The sequence below is a fragment of the Peromyscus californicus genome, unplaced genomic scaffold, assembly GCF_007827085.1.
Source record: "Peromyscus californicus insignis strain IS unplaced genomic scaffold, ASM782708v3 Scaffold_3__1_contigs__length_106647218, whole genome shotgun sequence".
Classification (NCBI taxonomy): domain Eukaryota; kingdom Metazoa; phylum Chordata; class Mammalia; order Rodentia; family Cricetidae; genus Peromyscus; species Peromyscus californicus.
The window spans coordinates 69915317-69940212 of NW_026294551.1; the positions used below are offsets into that span (position 1 = coordinate 69915317).

The 24896-nt window shown below is 39.9% G+C and overlaps 1 protein-coding gene across 3 annotated transcripts in view; it reads right to left on the reverse strand.

The window, feature by feature from the left end:
- Aff4 (ALF transcription elongation factor 4) overlaps positions 1-24896 on the reverse strand; it is a 75464-nt gene that overhangs the window by 8661 nt on the left and 41907 nt on the right. For all 3 annotated transcript variants that reach the window (XM_052757849.1, XM_052757847.1, XM_052757848.1), the window contains 14 exons: positions 22960-23008; positions 19343-19397; positions 18375-18412; positions 17841-18003; positions 16222-17139; positions 13441-13529; positions 12400-12640; positions 5556-5650; positions 4752-4815; positions 4519-4655; positions 4209-4280; positions 3014-3107; positions 1225-1268; positions 84-304 (listed from right to left, as the gene is read on the reverse strand). In XM_052757849.1, coding sequence (XP_052613809.1) covers positions 84-304; positions 1225-1268; positions 3014-3107; positions 4209-4280; positions 4519-4655; positions 4752-4815; positions 5556-5650; positions 12400-12640; positions 13441-13529; positions 16222-17139; positions 17841-18003; positions 18375-18412; positions 19343-19397; positions 22960-23008 — 2280 coding nt within the window. The remainder of the gene's footprint in view (positions 1-83; positions 305-1224; positions 1269-3013; positions 3108-4208; positions 4281-4518; positions 4656-4751; positions 4816-5555; positions 5651-12399; positions 12641-13440; positions 13530-16221; positions 17140-17840; positions 18004-18374; positions 18413-19342; positions 19398-22959; positions 23009-24896) is intronic.

Genomic DNA, 24896 nt, shown 5'->3' on the forward strand with positions numbered 1-24896 from the left:
AAATGTTCTCCACATAGTTAACTAAATCACAGAAGTTTCTTTTAACAATCCCTTCCTCAAAGTTTATCCACAGCCCAACAAACCTTTTTGTTCTTTGGAAAGCTGTTCAGCTTGGTCCCAAATTTCAGTGGCATAGAGGAAGTTAGATGTAACCTGGACGTAGCTTGCTGCCATCTGGTGGATCTTCTGTGGAATGGTCACTGAAGAACCACTTGCCGAAGCACTACTGCCCCCAGAAGAATAACTTCCAGAATTGCCTGGTGACAGCTTTGGAGAAACAGGAGAAGGCATCCCAACGGCTTTGCTACACACAAAGAGAGACACAAATAAACGGCTTTATTCACACACATATAGTGAGCACTACAAAATCAGCATACTACAGGCGGGAAGGCCATCCTGGGCCAGCCTGGTCTACAGAGCGAGATCCAGGACAGGCACCAAAACTACACAGAGAAATTCTGTCTCAAAAAACCTAAATAAACAAACAAACAAACAAACAGGCTGAGGACATTGCTCAGTGGGAGTGCACTTGCTTAGCATGCAAAAGTATCTGGGTTTTACCTCAGCCCTGGGGATGGGTAGACAAGGGAAAATAAGATAGAATGTCAACTCATATCAACATAAGAACTCAACAATAGACTCAGAAAATGTAAAAGGTTGCACAGTGCTTGTTCCGTTTTGTGGTGTAGTTGGGAGGGGCTAATGTGGTAACTGAAGACAAATCACAACCATACCACTATACTCTGGCAATGCCAAGATCTTAGTGAAGTTAAAAACCACTGTAACAAGTCTAAATAACTGTGAGAATCAAACTGAGAAGAAGTGAGGTCATGTTAAAAACTCAAGCTATCTGGGGGCTAGTGAGATGACTCAGGGGGAAGAGGGCTTGCCGTGACCACGCCTGACAACCTAAGTACCAGGAACCTACATGGTAGAAGCGGAGAACCAAACCAAACCAAAAACCAACTCAGACATCTGTAGGTGACATGTCTCATTTCAAACATTTTAAGAATTATGTTCATTATATTTTAAGTTACTAGAACTCTAACTCAGTGGGAGAGCATGCAAAAAACCAGGTTCAATTCTAAACATCAAAAATAAAAATTTTAAATACTTTACTAGAGATTTTAATCTTTTAAAAGTAGCAATTACTTTTTTATCCATTCTGCTCTGGTCCACAAATAAATTTACCAAAAATATTTCAGAGAACAAAATTGTACCTACCTCCCCAAGCCAGGTGAAGGTGCTTGAGAATTACTGTAAGAATTCTGCAAGGAAAAATAAATTTATTTAACAGCAATATTACACACACACACACACACACACACACATATATATATATATACACACACACACACACACACACACACACACACACACACACACACATATATATATATACACACACACACACACACACACACACATATATATATATACACACACACACACACACACACACACACACACACACACACACACACACACACATATACATATGAGCATTCAATATCTTCCAAAGTATTGGGCTAGGGTTGATCTTTAGAACTTTAAAATCATCCTTGGCTACACAGCCAGTTTGAAGTCAGTTTAGAGTACATGAGATTCTATCTCAGAAAAAAATGGGGCTAGAGAGATGGCTCAGTAGTTAAGAGCAACTGTTGCTCTTCCAGAGGACCTGGGTTTGGATCCCAGCACCCAAGTTAGGTAGCTCACTCTAGCTCCAGGGGATCTACGTCTTCCTCTAGCTTCTGGGAACAAATGGGAACGGACACACATGGACACGAACATACACACACACACACACACACACACGCACACACACACACACACACAAAATAAATCTTTAAATGTTTTAATATTTTTTGTGTGTACAGGTGTTTTTGTCTGTATGTATATCTGTGTATTACATGCATTCCTGGTACCCTCAGAGGCCAGAACGGGGTGTCAGATCCTGTGGAACATAGACAGTTGTAAGTGACCTTGTAGATCCTGGGAATTGAACCTGGGTTTTTTGGATTTTTTCCCCCCTGAGACAGAGTTTCTCTGTGTAGCCCTGGGTGTCCTGGAACTCACTCTGTAGACCAGGCTGGCCTCACACTCAGAGATCCACCTGCCTCTGCCTCCTGAGTGCTGGGATTAAAGGTGTGAGCCACTAACGCCCAGCAAACCTGGTCTTTGGAGAGGGCAGTCAGTGCTCTTAACCACTAAGCCATCTCTCCAGCTCAATAAATCTTTAAAAACAAAGTGTGTGTGTGTGTGTGTGTGTGTGTGTGTGTGTGTGTGTGTAACAGAAAGAAGTTATTAAATGAAAGCTAGGTTGTTCTAGACTACTTCAAAGATGATACAAAGAAACAATAAGTAGCAGAGATGGATGAAAGGAAACAAAAAAGACACAAGGAAACAAGTCACAGTATACACAAAAAAGGCCGAAAAGAAAACCTATATGACTCATCTAGGTTGTCTAAGGAGGAGTTTAGGCAAGGAATAAGAGACCCTTGAGGCCAGGCCTTCAGCCTGTAGGCAACAGTGAGTTATGGAGGGGTTCTAAAGTCCTAAATACAGCAGGATTTGTGAAGAATTTATATGGTACTGGCTTGAATTTTTTTTTTTAAAAGGAAGACATTTTAGGAAACTACAATAACTTTGTCTGGGCTGGATGTGTGGTGGTTGGAAACTCACTTAGCATGTACAAGCCCTAGGTTCAATCACCAGTAATGTAAGGAACAAAACAAAACAAGATAACAATCTGATGAGGGTTAGAGGTGAAAATGCAAAGAACATTTCTGAGGATAGATATGGCTGCTGTATACAGCTATAAAAATTCTGTAACCCAATATACACATTTGAAGGCTTTTTCAAGAAAGCACTAACATCTGAGAATTTTCAGGCAGTAGTTTGCTTGCTCATCTCTTGTTATGTTTTGCCTAAATAGGAGAGCATCTCTGGGATAGGGATGGGAAGGTTTGCACAGTTTGTCTCCTAGGCAATAGACTCTGTTACACATATTTACCTTCAGGTGCTCAGTCAGTGTCTTGGAGTACTTCAGAGCATTCTCCTTCTTCAGTTTGAACAGCCTCAGGTACAGCAATGACTGACATCTCAGGCTAGGCAATGGGAAAGGGCAGTGTATTCAACATGGCGACATCTATAAGCAGTCCTTCCATTGTGGAGGAATATAGGACTGACTTCATGTAAGCAACCATAGCCTAGGCTTAGCATTACCTCTTAGACAAAACTACATGGTCAGCTTAATATGGAACGCACCCTAAAGAAAGGGTAGTAGTTAAGAATCTTAGGACTAACATCCCCTTAGGTACTGACATTAAAACTACACCAACATATCATAATACAAATACTTTTAAAAAGTCAAAAACTAAAAGTAGAAAACTGAAACATTAACATTACAAGTGTGATGGATCATACCAACCTTCATCCAGATCACACAGTTCAACCCACAGAATTATTGTTCCTGCCCACATAGCCAGTGAAGTCTACTTTCGCATTCACTGATCTTTCAGCTCTGTAAAATTCCCCATTTCCCCCCACCATCCAGCCCTTGCCTATATTGGAATCTCCAGAACAAGTCTCCCAATTCTCTACTCTTACAGAGTAAGAGGATTTTTTTTTTGAGACAGGGTCTCTATTTTATGTCTTCCTAGATGTCCTGAAACTTACTGTATGTAGACTAGGCTGTCCTCAAACTCAAAGAGATCAACCTGCCTCTACCTCCTGAGTACTGGGATCAAAGGTGTGTTCATATATTCACATGATTGGTTACTTTCTGTCTCTCCACACTGAAGTACAGACCCCATAATGAACAGTATAATGTCAGACTTAGTTCACAACAGAATTTCTAGTACAAACACAGTATCTGGTCAAGTATGCAACCTGAATAAGTGAACAGATGACTTCTCTCTGGGACAAAGCAAACAAGAGCATATATAGAAAGAAGAGGCTAGAAAAGTGGTCACCTAACTCAATGGAGGGTTCTACTATCACTCCCACTCCAGCACTTTCATCAAGAGGACAATGGATTAGACTGACAGGAGCTAAAACCTTTCACTAGGGATTCTGAGCTATTTCCTGTTTGACTGTTAAGAAAAGACTTTATGGAAGACTGATTCAAGGCTAATACTCAGAAAAGCACACACAGCACAATTCATCAAGGACTGTCTGTCACCCAGCAAGGAATACACAACACCTACCAGAGTACTGTGAGTCTTTTGTCTGCAGCTGTAGCATCTGGTGCCAAATAATTCTTTAGTTTCATAGTGTATCTATGAGTTGAGATAAAAAACAAGTGACAAATAGAACAGAATATTTTACCTTGATTGTAAAGCTTCCTATGTTCTCAAAATATCAGAATCAAACCAAAATAAAGCACCCTCTAAAATTCTTCCCTAAGGAATGGGACACTAAGCAGCTTCCCAGTTCACCTTATTCGGTTAACTAGAAAACAAACTCACAATAATAAATGGTAAAGTTATTCCATTAAAATGCCAACTTTCCACTTACTTGATGAGCTCCACTGTGTCTGAGTACATCGGGAACGGGGACTTGGATTCCTGAGCATTCTTCTCTAATGCATTCCCACACTCAATGAAAGACACTACAGCATCAAGGTAGTACACTGCTTTCTCAAATCTATCAGACTAAAGGAGAACAGTGCTGAGTAAAGACCCACTGCAAGCATAAACAAGAAGGACACCTTAGCTTGATGAAGCACATCATGAAGAATATTTACGTACCAAAGCATCTGCATTGTGTTTGAGTTTTTTTGCTTCTTGTAAATAATGGTCTGCTGAATAATTTCTGCAAAATAAATTTTCTTTATAAATAAAAATGGTCAACATTTCCTAAGATAATTACTAAGTTATTTTAGACTCTAGTATCTTGCAGCTTTCACATTCTCAAGAAGTGAATAACTACCAAACATTTCTGTTTAATGAGAAATATATATAGATTAAGAACATAAATTATGGGCTACTGTGTCAAATCTTCTACTCAAGTCCACAGAGATCAAGCTCCCTAGTATTCAACATTAGCTTCCTCAAGTTGCTTTTTCAAATCGAAAGTAAATAGGATGGAGGGAAGAGAAGTACCTTCTAGCAGAAGGCAAGAGAAAGCAATATTGTTTATCTGAGAAGACCTCTGTCATCCACAGTGCACTGGCAGCAGTAGCAGCTTCAGGAAGCACACCTTTCCTGTCTTAGGGGAGCCACTGGTTGTTAAAGGAGTAGTTGGACTAGCTTTTCAAATTAGAACCTGAATATTCTATAGGTCAGATACAAGTACTAACCCTATAGGAACTGACATATTTAAATGAGTTTCTTACATGCTGACTGGAATTTCCTAAATGCACACACGAAAGTATATTTATCTCTTTACAGCTGGCACACTGTTGCATGCTTTTAATTCCAGCACTCAGGATGCTGAGGCAGACCAATCTCTAAGCCTAGTCTACATAGCGAGCTCCAGGCCAGCCAAGGCTACACAGTGAGATTCTGTCTCAAAAGAACAAAAACCAAACAAAACTTACAAAATTTTCTCACCTGTCATCAAAGGCAAGCTTTGTTCTCCGAGGCTTTGAAGAATCAGGAGTTGGTGTAGATGGAGGACAATTAGAAGAACTATTTGGAGCCTTTTCCTGACCAAAAGAATATATAAACATATATATAACTAAGTTGAAAATTGTCAGGAGACTAAAAATGAAGCTAATCTCACTTTCCTCAGCCACTGCTAAAACAGAAACAAAATTCCAGTCTTCAAGTTTCTTTGTTATTACAGTCCATAGTACTTACAAAAGAGAGATTGGGTCCATTTTATATAACCAGAATATTATTCTTATATTTACAAGACTCTACTACATGCAGGTACTTAGGCTAGGTACTTGTTAAGAAGACACAAACTGAGTATCAAAGCGGCAGCACTGGGTTGGGGAGACGGCTGAGTGGTAAGCACATGTGCAGTGAAGCAAGAGAACCTGAGTTCAAATCCCCGGCACCTGCACAGAAGCTGGGTATGGCTGTAGGTTCCTGGAACACCAGGGTTGTGGGGCAAAAGCAGGCAGATCCAGGGAGCAGGAGAGCTTCAGGTTCAAAAGATAAAGGGCTGGAGAGATGGCTCAGCAGTTAAGAGCACTGGTTGCTACTGCAGAGTACTTAGGTTTGGTCCCAAGCACCCACATGCATGGTGGCTCACAAATCATCTGAAACTCCAGTTCCAGGAATCCAATGCTTTCTTCTGACCTCTGTGGGCATCAGGCACACGAGTGGTACATATCACACATACATGCATGTAAAACACTCGTACACATACATTTTTTTTAAAAAGCATTTAAAAAGAAAGCATTTTAGCCAGGCAGTGGCGGTACATGCCTTTAATTCTACCAGAGGCAGAGGCAAGCAGATCTCTTTGCCCAGGCCAGCCTGGTTTACACAGAGAAACCCTGACTCAAAAAAACAACAACAGGCGGTGGTGGCGCACGCCTTTAATCCCAGCACTCGGGAGGCAGAGCCAGGCGGATCTCTGTGAGTTCGAGGCCAGCCTGGGCTACCAAGTGAGTTCCAGGACAGGCGCAAAGCTACACAGAGAAACCCTGTCTCAAAAAACCAACAAAACAAACAAACAAAAGAGATAAAGTTCAGTAGGGAATGCCCTCCCCTGGCCTCTGCATACATGCATAGGCACATGCCTGCACACACACACACACACACACACACACACACACATCCTTTAAAAAAAGAATTAAAGGGCAGTACCACTCAGAAAAACACAAACTGGGTGTGGCAGCACAGGCCTTTAATCTCTACACTCAGTCAGAAGGATTTCTCTAAGTTTAAGAACAGCCTGGTCTACACAGCAAGTTCAGGTCACTCAGGGCTATATAGTGAGATCCTGTTTCAAAAAACAAAACAAAAACAGAAGTTTATTAATAAAGCCTAAGTTAACTACTTAGTATGGTTATTCATTCTTCAACTATCCTACGAAATCAGTGTTAGGGTTAGATAGGTTTGTTGTTGTTGTTTTAAGGTAGTCTAATCTAAAGGGCTGGAAAGAAGTTTCAGTGACTAAGAGCATTTCTTGCTCTTCCAGAGGACTTGAGTTTGGGTCCCAGCAGCTCACAAATGTCTCTAACTGCAGCTCCAGGAATATTTGATACCTATGGCTTCCAAGTGTAGATATTCATGTCTACACAAAATACACAGATACATACTCATAATTTAAAATGGGAAAACAAAACAAAACAGTGTGAACACAGGGGTAGGGACTGCTCCTTGGGACACAGGCAATACTATACCCTGGGGTATTAAGAAGGATCACAGCTGTGTCATTTCAGTGGGGCACTGGTTTTCAGCTCTTTCCTTCTCTGAGAAGATAATGCTCAAACTTCTAGAAACCTAGTACCATTCATCTCTGTTTCTATCAGCACCAGTCTGTGGTGGTACCATGGCAACTTTGGCTAACGAATACAATTATAAGCTCACTAGACAGCTGAGGTGAACTTCCGATCTGACTTGCAAAGCTCTGATGCTTTGTTCTTGCTATACCAGTGGTGGTCTCTTCTTAACCAACATCAATGTACTACTTGTACGCATTTATCTAGCAAGAACGGCTTACTGACAGTATCAGCTAAGACAGTATTTACTGAGTACTTACACGGCACCAGGTAAAGAAAGCATCACATGAATCAGCTGAAGAAGTAAGCAAAGGGCTAAGTAAATAAGTCAGCTACTTAAGTTCTACTCTGACTCTGAGTTTCTTTAAACTTCACTTCCTGTGGAAAAATTCAAAGACTCTAACTCAGACACCCACTCTAAGATTTACTATAGGGTTCTATGTTTACTTAATCATGATTCACTATTGATCAGTCCCAAAACTGGACACACTGGTCTTTCTTTTTCTTTCTTTCTTCCTTTCTTCCTTTCTTTCTTTCTTCTTCTTCTTTCTTTCTTTCTTCCTTTCTTTCTTTCTTCCTTTCTTTCCTTCCTTCTTTCTTTCTTTTCTTTCTTTCTTTCCTTCCTTCTTTCTTTTTTCTTTTCTTTCTTTCTTTCCTTCCTTCCTTCCTTCCTTCCTTCTTTTCTTCCTTCCTTCCTTTCTTTTTTCATTTTTTTTTGTTTTTCGAGACAGGGTTTCTCTGTGTAATAGCCCCAGCTGTCCTGGAACTAGTGCTATAGACCAGGATGGCCTCAAACTCACAGAGATCCCCCTGCCTCTGCCTCCCAAGTGCTAGGATTAAAGGCGTGTGCCGCCATAGCCTGGCAACCTACTGATTTCTTTCTTTTTTTTTTTTTTTTTGGTTTTTCGAGACAGGGTTTCTCTGTGTAGCTTTGCGCCTTTCCTGGAACTCGCTTTGGAGACCAGGCTGGCCTCGAACTCACAGAGATCCGCCTGGCTCTGCCTCCCAAGTGCTGGGATTAAAGGCGTGCGCCACCACCGCCCGGCTGTACTGATTTCTTACACAGAAAAAAGCTACACATTTTCATTTTTTTCTTCTCACCACCTTGTAGAATACAGAGTGTGCTATATGTAGTAAATATTGTTTGTTGTTCTTGTGGGGGAAAAGAGCAGTATCAAGGAGAGTGAGTAGCCTCTGTAAAGGTAAATTCAAGCAACTCAGAATTGCATTCCTGCAATTTAAATTTAAAGCCCAGGTCCAACCACTTAAATTTTATTCTGCTTCCCATTAATGTATGCTTTCATGCAAGGGTTGTCTTTGAGGTGAGTGTGTATGGTCTCTCTAGTCTGTCTCTCTCTTCAACTCTTTCTCACCCCAAATGCCTCCAATTCAGTCCCATCTTTGATAAAATGAAGACATATTTCCCCATAGATTAGCAGAATGCATGAACGTTTCTAAAGTAGAAAAACCTAGTAGCCGGGCGGTGGTGGCACACGCCTTTAATCCCAGCACTCGGGAGGCAGAGCCAGGCGGATCTCTGTGAGTTCGAGGCCAGCCTGGTCTACCAAGTGAGTCCCAGGAAAGGCACAAAGCTACACAGAGAAACCCTGTCTCGAAAAACAAAAAAAAAAAAAAAAAAAAAAAAAAAAAAGTAGAAAAACCTGGGGCTGGAGAGATGGCTTAGCAGTTTAGAGAGCTTGTTGTTCTTGCAGAGGTCCTGGGTTTGATGCCCAGCACCCACATGGTGGCTCACAAGCACCCAAAACTTCCAGGTGACCACATGGTACATATTTATACACATAAAATAAATATTGAAAAAAATTTTAAGTAGGAAAAATTGGTACTACATCAACTTATTACTTGTGCTGAAAAATCTGTTTTCAAAAGAACCAGAGAGCATTTCCATTCCACCTATTACAGTTTATGCCAAAGAATAAAAATAAAAGCCTTCTGATGTGAAAACATGGTCCATTCTTTTTGTTAAAGTCTGTGTGCTCCCTGAGCATGCTGCACTGTAACCTGCTCACAGGCTCTTTCATATTTTATACACAGTTCTAAAGTCCTTACATTCAGAATATTATAATAATAATAATAATAATAATAATAATAATAATAATAATAATAATAATAATATTTGAGATAAGGTTTCACTGTGTAGTCCTGGCTGTCCCAGAACACACTCTGTAGACCAGGCTGGCCTCAAACATACAGAGATTCCCCTGCCTCTGCCTCCCCAGTGCTAAGATTAAAGGCATGAGCCACCATGACCTGACCAAATTTTATTTTGAAAAGAAAATTCAACTTTCCTGAAATTTTTTTTTTGGGGGGAGGTTATTTCAACAAACTTTTTATTTATAAAAAAATGTGTAACTCTGGTTTTTCTATATTGTCTAATTTTTCTTTGGTTGATAGCAATAACATCAAGTAGGTTTTTTTTTTTTTTTAAAGAGGATCTAACACTAGCATATTTTCTGAATTTCAAGTTTTTCTTCAACAAACATATACATAATTGCCTGAATTATAAACTGTCAAGACTAACATTAACAACTTTAATAACTGTTAAATGTTGTAAAAACATGATATCAAACTAGTAAGGGCCTGTTTTATATTTTGTCAAAAATAATAAAGTAGCCAGGCAGTGGTGGGGCACATCTTTAATCCCAGCATTTGGGAGGAAGAGACAGGTGGATCTCTGCCAGCCTAGTCTACGGAGAGAGTTCCAGGACAGTCAGGTCTATTATACAGAGAAACCCTGTCTCAAAAAAAAAAAAAAAGACACCCCACCCCCCAAAAAAAACCCAAAAAACAGCTGGGCGTTGGTGGAGCACGCCTTTAATCCTAGCACTTGGGAGGCAGAGGCAGGTGGATCTTTGTGAGTTCAAGGTCAGCCTGGTCTACAGAGCGAGATCCAGGAAAGGCACCAAGCTACACAGAGAAACTCTGTCTCAAAAAACCAAAAAACAAAAAACCAAAAACAAAAAAAAAAAACAAACCCAAAAACAAAAACAAAACCAAACAACAAAACAAAAAAACCAAATAAAGTAAAAGGTAAAATGAAAGTGAACATGTCTATAATCCCAGAATTTAGGAGGCTGAGGCAAGATCAACTCCCAGGTCAGTCTGAATTCTATGTTGAGACTCTGATCTCATATACAAAATAAAACAAAAACCAATAAATACCAAGTATGATCCAACATATTCAATAAAAGTATTTCCTAATTTCTCAATAAATTAAACACTGGCAAAAACATTAAGACATACAAATTCCTGCTTTCAAGGACAAAGTTACTGAAGGAAGCCTCCTTTATAAAGATAGTGACCTCTACCTATAGACACAAGAAGCCAGATGAACGTGAGCTAAATGAATGTACTTTTTGAAAAAGCACTAATTTAAGAAATTGGTGTGGAAGCCTCAAAATCCTATATTGAAAAAGATGAGAAAGGGATAAAAAGCTGGTAAGCAGGTAAAAACAGGAACAGTGAAGGAGGGCAACAGAACAGTCAGTGTCCTTGGGTGCTGGGTGAGCTCCCCAAGTTACTAAAGAAATAGGGTGCTTATTTAGAAAAAATCTATCTGCACAACTCAGATTGAAAAGCTCATAATTTGACTTAAACTTAAATTTTTTTTAATAGTTAATTTTAGTTTATATGCATTGGTGTCAGATCCCCTGGAACTGGAGTTAAAGACAACTGTAAACTGCCATGTGGATGCTGGGACTGAACGCAGGTCTTCTGGAAGAGCAGTTGGTGCTCTTAACCACTGAGCCATCTCTCCTGCCCTTAAACTTAAAATCTTTAATTAATGCATTTAACAGCCTGTCTAGTTGATTTCCATATTTTTGTTTACTCAATTAACAATAATCCAGCAGATTATATTTTAAAAAATTTAAATATTTTCTTAATTTTCACTTCAATACTGTAATGTCATGAACTTGCTCTTGACCAGAACAGCTTAGAAAGCATATGAACAACCTGGTCATTTGGGAGATTGTGACAGTTGGATCAGGTTTTTTTCACATCCAAGTTAGGATACATAGTGAGATGCTGTCTTAAGAAAAAAAAAATAGCCGGGTGGTGGTGGCGCACGCCTTTAATCCCAGCACTCGGGAGGCAGAGCCAGGTGGATCTCTGTGAGTTCGAGGCCAGCCTGGTCTACAAAGTGAGTTCCAGGAAAGGCGCAAAACTACAGAGAAACCCTGTCTCGAAAAACCAAAAAAAAAAAAAGAGAAAAAAAAAATAAAGATAATATCATAAACAGATTGAGGTCTACGAAAGAACAGCTTTGAAAAACCTTCTTGGACCAAATCTTCATCAATAAATACCAAGACTATTCAACTATACCATTGCTATGTTAAAGACGACCATTTGAAGCCAGGTGAGGTAGCACACACGTTTAGTCCCGCATTCAAAAAGCAGAGGCAAGTGGATTTCTTTGAGTTCCAGGCCAGCTAAGGCTAGCTACATGGTGAGACCCTACCTCAAAAAAAAGAAAAAAAAAAAAAGCCAGATGTGGCGGCACCATCTGCAGCTCTGCCTACTCCTATAGAGGAAAATGGCCCAGAAATTCCAGCCCAGCTAACCTGGGGTATACAGCACTGCAGCAGCAGTAGAGAGAGCCTATATCAACAAGATGAAATATGAGAACTAATTCCTGAAAGCTGTCCACACATGCACATGCACGCACACACACACACTCATTTTTTTTTTTTTTTTTTTTTGGTTTTTCGAGACAGGGTTTCTCTGTGTAGCTTTGCACCTTTCCTGGAACTCACTTGGTAGTCCAGGCTGGCCTCGAACTCACAGAGATCCGCCTGGCTCTGCCTCCCGAGTGCTGGGACTAAAGGCGTGCGCCACCACCGCCCGGCTACACACACTCATTTTAAAAACACCTTTTTAAAAAACAAAACAAAACAGGCCTCTAACCTTAATGAGATGTTTACAACCCTGAAGAAGACATGGCAGGGGGATTTTCAAAGGCCCAAACCCTAGCACCATACCTTGGCCTCTTTGGAGCTGCTGGAAACCTTCCCTTCAGTCTTCTTCTGCTTTGAAGTGGAGGAACTATTCTTGCTGCTGCCACTATTCTCCTTGTTGTTGGTACTGCTGGATTTTAAGGAAGATGACTGACTGACAGTCCTCTTCCGAGAGCCATGCTCTGGTTTTGAATCTTTTGAAGGAACAGGCCCAGCAGGTGAAGGTAGCAAGTCCTTTTCTTTTGTACTACTCTGCTTAGATGACCTGTCAAACAAAACAAATGCCCTTATTTCTGCAGAGTGATATGGGAATGAAGGATTTTTCCACCTATTTCACCATCCTTTAGGACAAATTTGCAAAGGCATTCTCCATATGACTGCAAAACAAAAAGACTGTAAATTCCATAAAGTAGTTATCTGGTTTCTTCCTCTACCTGCCCTATTTACTTATGTTCTCTTTTCTACAATCATGCCCAAGGCCTGAACAACCTGCCACACAATAAATATCCTGTGCTGGCTAGTTTTATGGCAACCTGACACAGGCAAGAATCATTTGAGAGATGGGAACCAAAATTGAGAAAATGCTTCCATAAGTTTGGACTAGCCCTATAAAGAATTTTATTAATTAGTGGTTGATATGGGAGGGCCCAGCCCATTGTAATGATGTCTGGGCTGGTGGTTCTGGTTAGAACCTGTCCTGTTTGAGTCCCTGTCCTGATTTCTTTAAGTGATAAAACAGTTGAGGTGATAAAGAAGCATAAGCCAAATAAATTCTTTCCTCCTCAAGTTGTTTTTTGATCATGGTGTTTCATCATAGCAATAGTAACCTAACTAGGATATATTCTTATCTCACTATAAAAAAGAAGAGAGTAAATGCTTCCCATCGCTATTAGCTAAAAGCAAAGCTCCTACTACTTCTGCATGTGCATATATATATATATATATATATATATATATATATATATATATATATATATATGACATTTGGTCATCAAAAAGAATACTCTGAAGTATGTCAAAAAGTACCCAACAACAAATAGCATGCAACATGATTTGGGGACATACTCTCTGTTGCTGGATGGCTTGTGGCCTGATGAGTTCTTGTCCTCCATTTTGGGTTTTTTGCTCTCACTGGCTCGGTTATCATCATCATTCTGGACAAAAACAGAAACAGTAGCATGAGAAGGGTGTCCTATGTTAGATCCACACAGCCTAAACACTATTAACAGATTTCCCTAAAGTCTTAGACAGTATCTCTTTTATGTTATAATTCTAGAGGCAGACAGATTCACAGAAATGTAATTAAGATATAACTCACAAACCATAAAATCCACCCTTTAAAAGTATGTAATTCTGCCAGGTGGTGGTGGCACACAACTTTAATCCCAGCATGGGAGGCAGAGGCAGGCAGATCTCTGTGAGTATGAGCCAGCCTGGTCTACAGAGTGAGATCCAGGACAGGCACCAAAGCTACAGGAGAAACCCCATCTTGAATAAAACAAAAAACAACAACAAAAAGTACATAACTCTCTGGCATTTAGTTCCTCAGAATTATACAGTCGTCATCATAAGCAATTTTAGAGCATTTATCATCCCTCAAAGTCATTCCTGTCAGTAGTCAGTTCACAATTTCTTCTTCTCCAAGGCCCTGATTACCTTTAATCTGCACATTTAGTCTTACTAGACCTCACAAATAAGCGGAATCATATAATGCGGTCTTTGATACCTGGATCCTTTTTTAACATACTCTTTTAATGATTCATATCATTTACGGCTGGACAGTATTGTATTATATAGCTATAATATATTTTATTTATTCATCAGTTAATAACCAATTTTTGACTAACCGATCGTTCAGATATGGCTATGAGCACTATAGTAATAGTTTTGTGTTTATATTTCCATTACTTTCTCAGACAGGTACCTGGGCCTACAATTGGTAGATCATAAGGTACCTGTATATTCAGCTTTTTTGAGAAACTGCCAACTGTGTTCCAAAGCAGCTGCATCTCCCAGTTCTACTAGCACTGCATGGAAGTTCCAACTCTACAATTTCATCAGCATATGAATATACTGCTACTTGCTAACAGCTATGCCCCATCATCTCTGAAAAACTTCTTGGCTGAATCACAAGTGGAAAGCCTAACTGCTGTTGATGTTACTTCCATAGGTAAATCTAAGTTTTCCTCTTGCTTCAAGTAGTAAGCAACAGGAATGCAAACAAATATTCTACCTCTACTGTAATAGAAGTCTGCTTGACACCAACAGATTAAATTCAGATACGTGAGAACATGAGAGAAGTCACCTACCAACTGCTTACCAGTGACTGGGTCTCCTCCCAGTATTACCAGCCTAGCCTCCAGGAACTGCACCGACACTTTACCAAAATAACATTTCAAACATCCTAATTCCTGGGGAATGGCTGGAAAGATGTCTCAGTGGTTAAAAGCCACTGGCTGCTTTTGTAGAGGATCTGGGTTCTAAGCACCTACATAGTGGTTCAGTCATCTCTAACTCAAGTTCCAGGGGATCTAACACCCTGTTTTGACCTCCTTGGGTACTAGGCACAATATGGTGCACATACATATATACAGGCTCTATATAAAGCTGATCTTATATACCATGCTTTGTCTTTAAATTTGAGGGATGAGAGTGGGCTATGTGCCAACAACTTCCTTTCTAGGTTGGACTGCATCCAGGGCTTCACACACGCTTAGCAATAGCTCTGCCACTGAGCCACAGGGAATGTTCTCAGTTCTGACCTGTGTTAATGGAAAAAAGCTAGGCGCATAGGTGTGTATACATTTTCAAGGATGTACATGTCACAAAATTAGTGAGTCAGTTTTACTCACATTAGGTCAGTAATAAAGTAGTATGGCTTGACCTGAGTGCAAGATAGAAGAGGACACATATATTACATTCTTACTCCAGGGTTCGATGTTAGTCCTAGCCTTGCCTTTTTTTTTTTTTTTTTTTAAGCCTTCAGTACCCAGACTAGCCTCACTTTTAACCTGGCCACCACACACTCTGCCTAGAGATCCTGACTATTTAAAAAATCATCCTGCTTTACTCAAGAAGACAGAGCACAGAGAAATTGATCCATATATAGTCTCAATGAGGCAATGAGGCCTTGTACTCAGTCACTATTTTTCCTTACAGCTCATGATGGACAAACTATATTTCCATAGCATTTCAGATACTGGTATCTAAAAATGAACAAACAGGGCTGGCAAGTTATCTCAGTGGGTGAAGTCTGACAACCTGAGCTCAATCCCTGGGATCCACATGATAGAAAGAAAGAATTGACTCCCAGAAGCTGTTCTCTGGCTTCCAGATATGTACTGTAGTATCCATGTGTGTGTGTGCACGCGCGCACACACACACACACACACACACACACACACTATAATTAAAAGCCACAGTGATTAATGTAAAGGCAAAACAGCAAGTACTTGGGGATAGAGAGATGGCTCAGCAGTTAAGGGCACTTGCTACTCTTCTAGCAGGACCAAAGTTTGGATCCTAGTAACCATCAATGTCAGGCAGCTCACAACTAGCTGTAACTGGCTCCAGGGAATTTGACACCCTCTGTTGGCCTCCAAAGGAAGATACACAAGCATGAGTATATATACACACACAGAAACAGACAAGACAGACAGACAGAGACAGACACACACACACACACACACACACACACACACACACACACACAGCATATACTCACAGACACACATAAACAAAATTTTTTAAAAAAATAGCTAGTGTTTTAATATCAAGATGTTTAAGGACATGGAAAGTGGGAAGAAAATTATTAAAAAAAAAAAAAAACCACAACCCCTTACATACCTTGTGTTTCCTCTTGCCTTTGTTGGAAGCCTTTTCTGAGGTTTGCTTCTGTACCTCTCTCCCGTGTTTTTCTGGCACATTTTTCTTTTCCCCCTTGGGTGGTTCTGTTTCTTTGTAAGGCTTTCCTGGTATTCTAGTCAAGAGATTCAGGTCAATCTTCACGATAAGTGGGTACCTGTCGTCGGGCTCACTGAGTGGAGAAAGGAGCTCCTTCTCTTCCATAGGAGAGAACAGTCGTTGCCGAAAAAAGCTATCTTCTTCCTCCACGGAGGAGGGCTTGACAGGAGTCCTATTGCTTTCGGGGTACTTGGGAGTCTGTGAGGAAGGAGGGGGGCTCTCACTCTCATCTGAATCTGAGGACGAGGTATCTGTGTCTATGATTTCCCTAGATTTCTGGGAGGATTTACTTGATGATTTGTATTTCTTTTTCTCTGCTATAGGTCGAGGAGAGGATTTTGACTCCTTTTTGATGTTGGGTTTCCTCGAGCCCTTGGTGGCTGCTTTGTGCCGGCTGGAGGGCATGCTGGTGGCCATGTCTACAGGGGTTTCACTTTCTATCTTCAGGCCTCCACGGGGCTCTTCAGCAGCTGACTTCTCAGCCTTTTTGGGTTGTTTTTTGCCTACAGTTCTCCTCTGTGTGGTGCTGTCACTCTGTGCAGGAGACTTTTGCCTCCCGCGTCCACTTTCTGATCCCTTTTGGATGGTTTTAGAGTCTCGTCCTGGAGTAGCAGAACTTGTTTCTTTTGGTCCTCCAGGATCAGTGTAGTTATTCCCAGCACCCTGTTCTCGGCCTTCTTTTTTGTAGGCTTGAGATGATGGGACATTACTGTCTACAGAAGAAGCTGGGGACACTTTATGTGGGTTCACTTTGTTCAACCAATTATCAAGTTGCCACTTGTTCGTTGGTGGTGGTTCAGGCTGGAAAAAAACAAACAGAAATATATAAATGTAGGTTTTTCCCCCAATATTGAAGCCCTCCCCCCCTTTATAAAGTCAAGTAAGAGGAAAAAGAACAATGCTTAATGTAACAAGCATTTGTTTGCCCAGTTTCTGCCAGGATTAAAGCACAGGCAAAATACTATTACCTCTAATCATTTGGCCTCCTGAGTGCTAGATTACAGGTAGAGCTACCATGAACAGCTTATTACAAACGGCCTTTAAATAACCAATATTACAGTAAGAAGTTCAATTTGAAAGGCAGTATTGCAATTGATTTAATTCAAGAAAGTAAAAATGGTGTTGGTACCAGAAGAGATTTTCAGTTGCACCTTATCAATCTACAGAACAATTATACAACGTGAGACTCACTTTATTCACAGTAACTACATAACATAAATTCCCTGTTAAGAGGCAAAAGGAAGGACTAACTCCTAATTTTTTAAAAGTTGTTTGTTTTTTTTTGGGGGGGGAGGGGGGCGAGAACCGAATCCAGGGCCAGCGCTGTACCACTGAGCTAAATCCCCAACCCCAAGTTTTTTTAAATAAGAAGAGAACCAAAATGGTTTAGGTTTTATATAAGATAGGTACATGGTTCCACTGCCATGATCCGAATATGTCGTGATGGGCTGAGCGGATGTCATGAAAAAGCTGGAGGGCTGTGGAAGCAGCCCTCCGCTCACCTCAGGAGAAGCGTTCTGTGAAGGCTCGTTTGCCTCACTGTCACTGGAGCTACTTTCACTCTCTGAGTCGGAGCCAGAGCTGCTTTCGGATCCGCTGTGGCTGCTCGAGTCATCCCTGGAGTTATCTGCTCCCTCACTATTATGATGTGAAGGTTCGGAGTTACTGAAGGAGATAAAATAGAAATGATCAAAGTTTCCTTTACAATGGCAACAAAAACTCACCCAAACCTGACAACCAACCTGAGTAACAAAGTGTGCCCACACTGTTACATTTAAAAAAACCCAAAACTTCAACAAATAGACATCCCTCAAAAGTTTCTGATATATCACTCACCTAATAATACTCACTTTTAACATATCTTAAAATTCACCCAGTCTGAGTACATAATTTAATAAATTTTAGTTAATTTATAGAACTATACAATCACCATCATAGCCAACATTATTTATAAGGCCACTTATGATACCACCACAATGTTAAATCAAACCAATCTCAGTCATCAAAACAAGACCACAAAATAAAAGGATCTCTACCTTCCTGGTGTACTCCTTGGCATTGTCTTATCACAATCCTAAAAGTAAAGCATAAGAAATCTGTGAAATGACAAATAATATGAATGTCTGAACTCAAAAAACAAAAACTGGCTTCTCTAACACATGAATTAATGTTTACTTAATAGAGTAATTAAAAAAACAAAACTGCCGGGCGGTAGTGGCGCACGCCTTTAATCCCAGCACTCGGGAGGCAGAGCCAGGCGGGTCTCTGTGAGTTCGAGGCCAGCCTGGGCTACCAAGTGAGTCCCAGGAAAGGCGCAAAGCTACACAGAGAAACCCTGTCTCGAAAAACCAAAAAAAAAAAAAAAAAAAAAAACAAAACCCAGTCCATCACAGCACTCAAAAGGTGGAAGCAGCAGGATCATGAGACTGAGGCCAGCCCGGGCCACTTGATGAAACACTGCCTCAAAACAAAACCAATAACCAAAGCACCACAAACAATAACGAACCAGGATCCTGTGTTTACTTAAAGAAGTAGTGCTTGCCTACCTCAGTCTCCAGTAGTACTACTACAAAAAAAAAAAAAAAAATCTCTAGGATAAGACTTAAAAAATTGGGGGGTTGGAGAGAAGGCTCATCATTTAAGAGCACTGCCTGCAAGTACTCTTGCAGAAGATCCCAGAACCTACATGGTGCTCATAACCATCTGTAACTCCAGTTCCAAGGGACCCATTTGTATTAAAAAAAAATAAATAAATAAAACCATTTTTTAAAACTTTTGAAAATATTTCTTGTAAGTAACCTCCTGCTTCAAAAGTATGTTCTGGTCCATAATAAATGTTAAGGAAAAGTCAATTAAAAAAAAAAAGGAAGCTTAAAGACATTACAGAAGACTACAAACATCCAGTATAAGAAAACTTACAGGAAAATGTACTGATCTTAAAAACAAAGACACAATGAAACAGCAAGTGTAAAGGACTGACAGACAGACTGTATAGTGGACACACCTGTTCCCCATCACTGTCTTCACTGCTGCTTAGTTTTAAGTCATCTTTTAACATACTAGAGGGAAAAGGCAGAAAGGAGTATTAATCACAGCAGGCCAGAGTACTAAGTATTTACCATAATTCTAGGACTAATCATTGTGTTAGCCAAAAATTTAATTGAAATACACATGCACACAATGTCTTTATCCTGTTTAGATTTGCTCACATTCTAGTAAAAAATTTAAGCCAGGTGGTGGTGGTGCACACCTTTAATCCCGGCACTTGGGAGGCAGAGGCAGGTAGATCTCTGAGAGTTCGAGGCCAGCCTGGTCTACAGAGTGAGTTCCAGGACAGCCAGGGCAGTTACACAGAGAAACTCTGTTTTGAAAAAAACAAAAGAAATTTTTAAAAAAGGAAGAAATTATCCACTTTTATAACCTAAACTTTCCATGCATTTAAAAAAAAAATTTTAAGCCAGGTGACGGTGCACATGCCTTTAATCCCAGCACTCTGGAGGCAGAGGCAGGTGGATCTCTGAGTTCTAGGCCAACCTGGCCTATAGAAAGAATTCCAGGACAGCCAGGGCTACACAAAGAAACTTTGTTTCAAAAAACAAAAATTAAAATTAAAGAAAGCAAAATGTAGCGTTCTGCAAAGAGAGCAGTGGGCAACGCAGGAACAAAGCTGCTGCCTCCACAAGTAACACGTTCACTTCCTTTTCTAGTTCAACTCTCACATCACTCCTGCTACAACAAACTTGTCTCTCACTGGACACACGCATGGATACTAAAACAGTTACTAAAGCATGATCTCCCCTCTCACTGGACACACGCATGAATACTAAAACAGTTACTAAAGCATGATCTCCCCTCTCACTGGACACACGCATGGATACTAACACAGTTACTAAAGCGCGATCTCCCCTCTCATTGGACACACATGGATACTAAAACAGTTACTAAAGCGTGATCTCCCCTCTTATTGGACACACGCATGGATACTAACACAGTTACTAAAGCGCGATCTCCCCTCTCATTGGACACACGCATGGATACTAACAGGGTTACTAAAGCGTAATCAACCCTCTCATTGGACACACGCATGGATACTAAAACAGTTACTAAAGCGTAATCTACCAGATATGAGTCCTAAGGAGAAGCAAGAGAGAACAGAAGCATCAAGCAACTCCTCCCTTGTCTCCAATGGTCCATGAAGACAAAGAGCTGAGTGACTGCTGGCAACTGGCTAACTGAAAAAGTTCTGGTTCACAATGCCTTGCTATGAAGACAAGTGACACCAGCATCAGAGTTTGGGGTAAGAAATGGCTGTGTATGAATTTTTAAATCCAAGTTCTAAATCTTCCTTCACCAAAATTCAAATTGAATTAAAAATATATAAATACAATAAGCTGACAATTTCTACAATTTTTTTAAAGTAAACCAAAGATTTGTTTTCCTTAAGTCCAAAATCATTAGATTTAAAAATCTGAGTAACATGAAACATTCTGTGGTTTTTTTTTTCCATGAAGGAAAAATTAACATAAAGTTTGGGAGATCTGTACCTAGAAAATATTTACTTCCTCATTACCTTTCTTTTGAAAGTGTTGTGAGTCTCCAGTCAGTAGGAAGAAGTCTTCTTTCACAGCAGTAACTACTTGTACTCTCTCCTCAAAGTCTAATCTGCATTTCTAAATTTGACCCCCAAATTCAAAATACACACACACACACACACACACACACACACACACACACACACACAAAATCACCTGTAATAAGCAACCAGATGACTATGTAATATGAGAAGTGGTTTAAAATTAGTTCAGTACATGGAATTTTTAAAAAGTTTTCTTTGAACAAGGGCTTAGCATATCTCTATGACTGATCCAGTAAGGAAAAGACTTCCTCTGAATTCTCTCAGCCCTTATGATTTAATAATGGCAGTTCAATGAACCTGTTTACATATGTAAGTATGTCAAAGCCTTTACGACACCTCTCTAGGTCCAGCCTGTTTTTGTTTCCTCAGCAACCAAAGTGGTATGCCCATATGGAGCAGACAAGCATTATTAGTTTTTGGCAAAAAGATATGATAACAAAGACATAGTGAGTTTTTCAGCAGTGTATGGAAGTTGTTTTTGTTCATGTAGTTCCTTCTCAGTCCTCCTTTTGTTACATGAAGAAGCTATTAGGCTGAGGTTAGTGCTGTGGTCTGTGGCTGTGGTACAGGAAGCCACATAATTGCTGTTTCTTTGGAACTTTGCTCTAATCACTGACTTAAACTGTTAATCTCAGGATTCAGGTGTTCACACTCTAGATGTAATTTATTATCATCTAATACCCCTACCCCTACTGTGACACATACTTCTGATTCTACCTACAAAATATAATAAAGATATGAAAACTTCAAAATAATAGAAATGATGTTGCATTCAGTGGCTAAATGGAAGGTTTACTAAGAAGAATCCTATTTTTAAGGTAATTTTTTTTAAATTAAATGTGCAGTGCTGGCGCACGCCTTTAATCCAGCACTCATGAAGCAGAGGCAGGAAGATCTCTGTGAGTTCAAGGCAGTCTAGTCTATAGAGTGAGTTTCAGGACAGCTAGGGATACACAGAGAAACCCTGTCTCAAAAAACAGGACACACACACACACACTATGAACTCAGAATAGAGGTGGGCAAACCACGGCCTGCATGGCAAGTTTAGGCCACTACTATTTTTTCTTTTCCTTTTGTTTGTTGAGATGCTTGTTGTTTTTTTGTTTTGAAGAAAGGTATTACTACATATAGCCCAGATTGGTCAAACTTGCTTTTGTAGTCCTGGTTGGCTTTAAACTCATGGCAATCCTCCTGACTCAGTCTTTGGGAATGCTGGGATTATAGACAAGTATTTCCATAACCAGTTTTCCACTACTGTCTTGTAAATAAATTTTTATTGGACTGGAGATATTGCTCAGTGGTATGGTACTTGCCTAGCATGTGAAATAACCTGGATCTCTATCACCACAAAAAAGAGAAAACCCAGGTATAATGACACTTGCCTATATATAATCTGAATACTTGAGAAGTAGAGGCAAGAGGATCAAGTTCATGTCATCCTTGAATACATATGGTGAGTTTGAGGACAGCCTAGACACCATCAGACTTGGTATCAAAAAACAAAAACAACAAAGGTAGTATTATTAGATGGAGCACAGCCATGTCTGTGGTCTGTACAGCTTTTATACTGTAATGACAAAACTGAGTACTTAGGACATAAAATCTACAATACACTCTCTGGCCCTTTACAGATAAAGTTAGCTTATGTATGTCATAAAACATTAGTGTTTCTAGATAGGGATGTATGGAGTTCAATGCACAAGGCCTCTGGTTTCACACTGAAAACCAAACAGAGTTCAGTGAAATGGCTCCGTGGGTAAAGGGGCTTACTACTATGCCCAACAACCTGAACTTAAGCCTAGACCAGAGAATGACTCCCACAAGTTGACCTCTGACTTCCATATGCATACATATACACATACAAAACAAATGGCTAATTTAAATTTTTAAAAAACAAAAGAGTAATATTTCTAGCATTTAAAATACCCAGCTATTACAGATAACTTCTAGGGAAAAAAAAGACACCCATTAAACAATAAACTTACGATTTTGACTGGTGCCCATTTGATGTTTTAGCAGAAGCATTGTATCTTTCTAAAACAAAAAGATATAGAAGTGAGCAACTGTAATTGGTTATTTAGATTATAAAATGTCTATACAAAATGTGTATCTTCAAAAATATAAATCAAAATAAATACATTACACATAGTGGACAGGAGACACAGGCATTCTCATAAGCAATGATCTTCCACAGCCATTTTAGAAGGTAATGTGCTCACATTATCTTATCAATACTGTAACTATCCTGCTACTGATCTAGTTCAATGAAAGGAATTTACCCAGTATCTGTAGGAATGATCACACATACATAGAAACATGATATTAATAATAATATGGCTTTACTGATATTTTTTTGAAGACAGGGTCTCACTACCCAGCCCAGGCTGGCCTAAATTCATAATGCAGAGCCTGGACCGGCCTTGAACTTGCAATCTTTCTGTCTCAGCTGCCCTAAAGTCAGGGTTCTAAGTGTGTGTCACCACATCCAGCATTATAATAGCACAGCTTTAACAACAAAAGCTAGGAAATAAAATACATGTCCATTAGTAGAAGGCTAATTAAATAACTGTAATTATTTCATGTAACATGGTTTAATATTACAAGAGAAAACTAGAATTCATACTGATAAACATTTAAAATAAATTCAGTATTGGGGTAAAGATGGTGCAGAAATTGTGGGAATGGCCAACTAATGACTAGCACAGCTGGAGACCCATACGCTGAGGAGTTCATCCCTGAGGGTCAGGACCCCTCCCCCCCCAAAAATAAATAAAAATAAATCCAGTGAAAATACAATTGAAATCAATTAAAAAAAGATGAAGTTTATGATCCCATTTGCCATAATTAAACACTGGGGAAGTAAATGAAGGTGGAGTAAAAATAAGGAGGAGATAGTTTTAAGAGACCATCAAAAAACTTTTGGTTTATACCTAGCTATTTTTGATCCTAGCAGTCCAGAGATAGAGACAGAAGGGTCTCTGAGTACCAGGACAGCCAAGGCTACACAGTGAAACCCGGCTTCAAAAACCACCGTCCCTTTTACCCAGAACTACAGCCGTAAGGTAGAACTAAATAGGCATACAGATTTAAAGTTTGACTGCTATAAAAGTTGTCTTGTGACCTCCACATGTATACTGTGGCATTCCCATGCCTTCTACACACATGATAAATACATAAACAGAGGAGCTTTTTTTTTTTTTTTTTTTTTTCTTTTTCCCTGAGACATGGTTTCTCTGTGAAACAGCTCTGGCTGTCCTGGAACTCGCTCTGTAGACAAACAGATAAATTCTTGTTTTATCTCTTGCATTAAAATCACTCACACACACACACACACACACACACACACACACACACAACCAACTAGCAAAAGGTAAAAAACAATCTTATTTGTATCTTTCAGAATACTCTTAGGCCAGCATAAATCTATCTAATAGACTGTTGTTCGTAGCATTCCTTTTCTGCACCACTCAGACACCGGCACTGGCCCCGACCTCAGCACTATCAATCTGCACATTTCTTGGCTCCACATATATTCTCTGCAGCCATCTTCCACAAGAGTTCTGAGAAGTGAAGAATGGAGGTGAACGTGAGGCTGCAGAGGACACCAGGCTTTCTATCCAGATCAGAAGACTCAGGAAGAATATATAGGGAATGCATAAAGAGCCTGTGGTAGTGCTAACATAACCATTTTTGCCTTCGGTTTTATCACCACAAAGCCAGTACCATGAAGGAAGTGGAAAGACAGAACAGCTCTTGACTTTGTGAGGCGTCCACCAAACTGATTTTATGAAATTTCAACTATTAGTTCAAATAAGTAATTTTGATTTTGTGTTTGTTTTTTGAGATAGGGTCTCTCTCTACATAGGCCTGGCTAGCCTGAAGTTCACTCTGTAAACCAGGTTGGCCTTAAACTCACAGAGAT